General features: G+C 20.1%; 2 protein-coding genes across 2 annotated transcripts in view; both read right to left on the bottom strand.

Moving 5' to 3' along the window:
* The window catches only part of PGSY75_0607100 (putative MYND finger protein), a gene marked incomplete at both ends in the record, with an annotated part of 2,962 nt that extends 1,080 nt beyond the window's left edge, over nt 1-1,882 (bottom strand). Inside the window, 10 exons of the mRNA XM_018784650.1 lie at nt 122-161; nt 268-317; nt 415-460; nt 544-619; nt 700-838; nt 933-984; nt 1,073-1,206; nt 1,314-1,481; nt 1,598-1,706; nt 1,803-1,882. Coding sequence (XP_018642704.1) covers nt 122-161; nt 268-317; nt 415-460; nt 544-619; nt 700-838; nt 933-984; nt 1,073-1,206; nt 1,314-1,481; nt 1,598-1,706; nt 1,803-1,882 — 894 coding nt within the window. Of the gene's footprint in view, nt 162-267; nt 318-414; nt 461-543; nt 620-699; nt 839-932; nt 985-1,072; nt 1,207-1,313; nt 1,482-1,597; nt 1,707-1,802 lie in introns of the transcript that reaches the window.
* A 1,146-nt stretch (nt 1,883-3,028) lies between these two features.
* On the bottom strand, nt 3,029-5,965 carry PGSY75_0607000 (putative translation initiation factor IF-2; the record flags this gene model as incomplete). Its single annotated transcript, XM_018784649.1, has 1 exon — nt 3,029-5,965. One exon carries the CDS (start codon nt 5,963-5,965, stop codon nt 3,029-3,031), a length of 2,937 nt encoding a protein of 978 aa, XP_018642703.1.
* Between the last annotated feature and the right edge of the window lie 1,113 nt (nt 5,966-7,078).

Below are 7,078 nucleotides of genomic sequence, written 5' to 3'. Positions count from 1 at the left end.
ATATTAAAAAAAAAAAAAAAAAAAAAAAAAAGAAATTCATAAAAAATTAATGATTATCTCTTTCATTTTATTTTATTTTTTCTATTTTCTAAATGTTATAATACATATCACTTTGTTGTACCTTCAGAATATTGTTCCTTCTATAATTAGTCATTTCATATCTATACAGAGAAAAAAAAAATTATTTATATTTTTATGCATTATATTCATAACATATAATAATATTACAACGTATACATGTCATTTTAATAGGTATTTATATTTTACTTTTGTTGGCATGAATCGCTTAATATGAGAGTATATAATATTAGCCATAGCTTGTGATATTAAATTATAATATATATATATATATATATACATACATATACATATACATATACATATTGTTTATTTATTGTTTCATTTTTTTGTTACTTGTTTTTCAACACTACATAATGTATGATCATCAGTTCTTATCCATCTACAGTAATTATGCAAATAAAAAAAAAAAAAAAAATTTAAGCATATATAAAAATATATGACAAAAAAATAAATAAAACATACTCATTTTTTTCGAACACATAATTTTGATGTCTCCATGGTTTTTTTTCAATAAGTGGGATTAAAATTAATAGCATGTCTAAAAATAAAAAAAAAGATATATATATATATATTATATATATGTGTAAATCCATTTATGTTTATAACATATTTTTTAACCGTAATCAACTATTTTATTTACAACAGTATTATTCAAAAGGTGAATTTTATCAGTAATATTTCGAAGTATATTTATTATATTGAGATATATTTTTAGCTTGTCAACATTGTATGTATTATCTTCTTCTTCTAATACCATCTATAATAAGAATATTAATTTATTCGTTATATATAAAAATAAATAAATATATATATATATATATATAAATATATATTTATTTATTTTATATAACCTCATTTATGAACATTTCGCTTATGGGTTTCACAAAATATTGCTCTGATTTCCTACAACATATATATGAATTTATATATTTTATTTTATTCTACTTTATATATATATATATATGTATATATTTTTTTTTTATAATGTTACGTTCCTAGGAATGATATTAAATTCGAATATACGTATGATATGATGTTTATCATGTAAGTCTCTATATGATCATAAACGTAATCAGAATATAAGATAAATTCGATTATGTTCAAAAGAGACAATTCATGATACATCTAAATAAAGATAAATAAATAAATATAAATATAAATATAAATATATATATATATATATATATATATATATATAATATAATGATTTTATGGGGATGGAATTTATATACCAATATATAACTAGATATACGAATATGATTCAATGTATCTTCATCCATTATATTTTCAGATTGTACTTTCTCATTTTTATTAATTATAGAAATATTTTCTTCTTTCTTTTCAAAATATAGAAAGCGAATGAAATAAATTTTTATTAAATCTCTCAGGATAATTTCAAACTATGGAAGGCAAAAATAAATATAATCATATAAACACACACACGAACATATATATTTATATATATGTTTATATTTTTATATATTCACAATAATTATATTTTCCTTTCTTTTTTAACCCTTTTCAAAATAACATTCATTCGTTCATCTTGTGTAATATCTATAATATCCTTATGGTTATGTAGATATATATTAATATAAACTATATGTTCGTGATATGTCATCCAACTACAAGAAGAATAAATAAAATATCATAAAATAATAAAAATATATATAAAAGAAGAAAAACGAAATTCTTAATTATTATATCTTTATTTTTTTTACTCCTTTGAGAACAGTTGTAGCATATCCATATTTTTTATATTAGTCACATAATTCAAGAATTCTATATCGCTAATATTCATTTTGAAGAAACTAACTAGGTTTAAAAAATAAAATATTATAATATTAAATATATTCACAAAATAATATATATATATATATATATATATATATATATATATATGTATGTATGTATGTATGTATTTTTTTTTTTTTTTTTTTTTATTATTATTTATAATAAAACCATTCAAAGACAGAAATGAAAAAGAAGCATATTATATTCAGTCCTTATAAGAAATGACAGAAAGTAAGAATTTTTTATATTAAAATGAATTTTTTTTTTTTTTTTTTAATTTATATTCATATTTACCCTTCCCTAAAAATATTATATATATATATATATATATATATATAAATATATATTTATTTATATGTGATTATTTATTTTATAATAATTTATTTTCTTATAATTTAAAAAAAAGAGTTTCTAAAAAAAAATATATAAAAATTATGAAACACATATTATATTTACAATTATATTTGTCTATAAATATATTTGTAACATTTGACAATATGTAGGTATACACATTTTTTTTTTTTTTTTTTTCTTTTTAAATATTCAAATATTAACAATGGTAAATGCAATATAAATGAATGGATTAAAAAAAAAATAAAAAAAAAAAATATATAAATAATATATACATATATATATATATATATATTTATATTTCATAAAAGAATGGAATACACATTTCTTTCTTTTATAAGTATAATTAAATATAGAATGATAAGTTTTTCAAAAAAAAAAAAAAAAAGGAAAAAGAAAATTTTAAAAATAAATAAAAAGTAAAATATAAAAAAATATGTTTATATAACAAGATATGCTATTAATACATGATATATTTGAATTAAACCATTTAATATATGTATATTAAATGGGTGTATAATTTTTCTTCTTTATATATAAATATATATATATATATAACCCGGGGAGGATACAAGAAATAAAGAACCTCCTCGAAATGCACATATCAATGAATTTATAAAAAGCATAACACACCCATATGAACATATTAACATAAATATATAAATATATAAATATATATATATATTTATTTATTTATTTATATGTTTGTGTTTGTGGTGTAAGCTCCTTATGATGGTATCTCCAGGAGACATGGATTACACGCCTACGAATTAATATTAATAATAACATATTTGTGATATTTTTATACAATGTTAAATATTTTTTTGAGCTGTACTACGAGTTTCCAATCTTCCATTGTTAGTTCACTTCTAAAATATTCTTTGAGAATATCTATACTTTCTCTTGTAATTTTGCTATAAATTTTTTGTGTTGAATCAAAATGTTTTCCATATGTTACATGTGGTTCACCACATATTTTAATACAGACTTCATCTCCTTTTCTAGCTTTATCGAAATTTTTTTTATTACTTTGTACACTTACTACATTACCTATTTTAATATTTTTTTCAGGTATAAAAAGAGGTGTTCCAATTTTGAGTTGCCCACATTCTACTCTTACTCCTATAACGATTGGATCTTTTTTATTAAATATACAATCATTGATAATTGAAAGTTCACATGGGAATATAGCATCTGTAATTTTGCTTTGTTTTTTTTCTTCTTCTATTTTTTTTAAATATGCAGTAAAAGAATCGAAGAGATGATATATAATATCTTTTTGCATAATTTCTACACCTAAAAGCGCTGCTTCTTTTTCAGCTTCTGGATCAATTTTTACATCGAATGCTAATATTACAGCATATTCAGGTCTTCCTTTTTCTCTCATAATACTAGCTTTTTTTACATCTTTTTTTTGAATAGTTCCTATATTTACTCCAAAAACTGGAATTTTGGAATCATTTAGAAAAATTAATAATGCTTCTAATGAACCTAAAGTACTGGCCATAACATATAAACCAACACCTGTTTTATCTACATGATTAAATACATCCGATACATCTGTCATGACTTTCTTTTTATATTCTTCTTCTTCTTCTAAATTATTTACAACAAATAATGATGTACCACATAAGACTTCTTCTAAATTATTTGCAGAAATTTTAACTCCTATACAAGCTTTAATATATTTATGATGTATATATTCATTTTTAATTCTTAATTCTTTTAAAGGTTGTGGTGTTAACAATGCTCTAATTACAGTTACTATTGGTCCATTTATTCCACATAGCACAATAGTATCAGATTCTCTTAATATACCATTTGTTAAAATTACATCTATAGTTGTTCCTAATCCTTCAATATTTTTTACTTCTAATACAGTACATTCTAATTTATCATGATATTGAATATTTTTTAACATAAAAGTTTGTGTTAGTTTTACTAATACCATAATTAAATCTGCAATACCTTCACCTGTTATTGCACTTGTTGGTACTATAGATACATATTTTCTTGGGTTCATATTTTCCCAATATAATTGACAATTTAATCCTTGTTCTGATAATTCGTTTAATATATTTTTTAATCTATCATGAAATTCTTCTTGTGTATCTGGTTTTTGTTTTTTAAATGTATTATTAAATGGTGACCAGTCATTTTTATTCCACATATATAATCTGTCTATTTTATTTAAAGCTATAACAAATGGACAATTTCTTTGTTTTAATATTTGTATAGATTCTTTTGTCTGTTGTTCTAGACCATGCATTAAATCTATAACCAAAATAGCTATATCACATAATGATGAACCTCGTTTTCTTAAATTATAAAAAGATTCATGTCCAGGTGTATCTATTATCATAATACCTTTTGATAAACATTTTATAGAATCATCAATTTTTTTTATTTCTTTATCTAATGTATCTTTTGGAAAAAATGTTGCTCCTATCTGTTGTGTTATACCACCTGCTTCATTATCTTGTACATTGGTATGTCTTAATTTATCTAATAATTTTGTTTTTCCTGTATCTACATGACCTAATATACAAACTATAGCAGATCTATATTCATTATTATCATCATCATCTAATTCATTATCCATTTTTTTTTTATTTCCTTTTCTCATTAATATATCATTTTTTATATGAAAACTTTTCCTACCATGAAGCGTACTACTACCACCACTATTTAGATTAGATTTCCTTTCTTTTTCTCTTTCTTCTTTTTCTTTTTCTTTTCTTTCTTTTTCTTTTCTTTCAATTTCTTCTTGTTCCTTTTTCTTTGCTTCATCTATATGTAAAAAGTCTTCCCAATTATCCAACACAATATCTTTTTCATCAACTTTTTGAGAACCTTGCAATTCATCTTCATCATTTAATTTTTGGCTACTATTAGATAACATCTGTTTATTATTTGTATCATCATCATTTAAATTATTATTATTTGGTGCTGGTACCATTATTGATTTCGTTTTTTTCTTTTTTAATAATAATTTTGTTTTATTTATATCCAAATTTATAAATTCAGATTTACTTTTTTCTCTAGGTTCTATTAACAAACCTGATTCTTTCAACTGTTTTAAATATATTTCATTTTTTTTTTTCTCTTCTTTAGCTTTAGCACTTAATAATTTACCTTCTTTTTTTAATTGCATTTTTTTTTCTAATTTAGCAATTCTTTTTTTTTCTTTTTCTTCTTCTTCTTTTCTAATTCTTTCTTCTTCTTCTTCTTTTTTTAATCTTTCTTCTTCTTTCTTTTTCTCTTCATATTCTTTTAATAACCTTAATCTTTCAGCAGCTGCTTTGGCTATTTCAGACATAGCTCCTGTACCACCTCCAACTGATTTTTTTTCTTTATCTTTTTTCTTTTTGTTTTTTTTCTTTTTCTGTGTATCAGCATCATTCTGATTATCACCTTCCTTTTGGTTATCATCATTTTTTTCCTCTGTATCTTTTTTATCATCAATATCTTTTTTGTCTTCCAAATCTTTTTCACCATCTACATTTTTATCGTCGTCTATACCTTTTTCATCATCCTTTCCACCTTCTTCTTTATTTTTCATTTGTTCTTTTTTTTGTTTCTGTTTTTCTTTTTTCTTTTTGGACTTGGATATTTTTGTAGGTTCATTCTCTTCGTTTTCATTTGCTTTTACATCATCTTCTCTTTTTTCTTCAATTCCTAATTCGGCCAAAATAGCATCGAGATCTTCCTTCTTTTTTCCCTTTTTATTTTTGCTCATTTTTTTTTTTTTTTCTTATTTCTCTTGTATATATATATATATATGTATCTATATGTATTATATGTTTTTCCTCGTTTAAATAAGTTACGAAGCTATATAATTAAAATATATACTATATATATATATTATATATATTATATATATTTTATTTTTTTTTGTTACTTTATTTTATTATGTTAAATTATTTCGCTGGTACCAGCATAAATTTTATAACATAAAAGAGTGTACGTATTTTTTTTTTTTTTTTTTTTAATTTATTATTACTATTATATATATATATATATAAAATTGTATTTATATAAATATTATAAACATACACATATTTTAACTTTTATTATCTTTGTAGTGTTTGATTATAAGTCATCATGATGTTTTTTATGGATTCAGCATAAGATATATACCTATATATGCAGGTGTACGCCTTTTAAACAATATTTTCTTATTTATTATATATTTATTTTTTTAATGTACATATATGTAAGTAAAATAATTTTTCTTTTAAGACCCCTTTCTCATCTAAATAATTATTTCTGTGATAATTAATATTTATCTATATCTATATTTACATATATTTATAAAATACGACAGAAACCATCAAGAGGTCAAAATATAATAAATATTATGTACAAATAAAATAAAATAAAATATTCTTCTTCCTTAAATACATATCATATCCATTTGTGGTCACATATATTATATAAGTAAAATATATATTTAATATATATTTTATTTTTAAAACGATCTTCTCAATATGATTAATATATATATATATATATATATATATAATATATATATATATTATTTAATCCAAAATATATAAATATTCTCTTTATTTTACTTTTTTTTTCATCTTTATAATAATAATAATATTTATAATGTACTTAACTTATATTTCATATCTTTTTTTTTTTTTTTTTCTTTTTTTTATTTGTAAAACATTCATATTATAATATAATAACAAACATATCATGTTTTTTTTTTTTTTTTTTTTTTTTATTTTTTTTTTTTTTTTTTTTTTTTTTTTCATTTTAAAAAAAAAAAAAAATAATTATAATTTTTTTAATATTATTAATATTTTTTTTTTTTTTCATTTTTATAAAAATCTAAAATATT

The sequence above is a fragment of the Plasmodium gaboni genome, chromosome 6 (genome assembly GCF_001602025.1).
Source record: "Plasmodium gaboni strain SY75 chromosome 6, whole genome shotgun sequence".
Classification (NCBI taxonomy): Eukaryota; Apicomplexa; class Aconoidasida; order Haemosporida; family Plasmodiidae; genus Plasmodium; species Plasmodium gaboni.
This window is presented reverse-complemented; position numbering and strand designations above follow the sequence as displayed.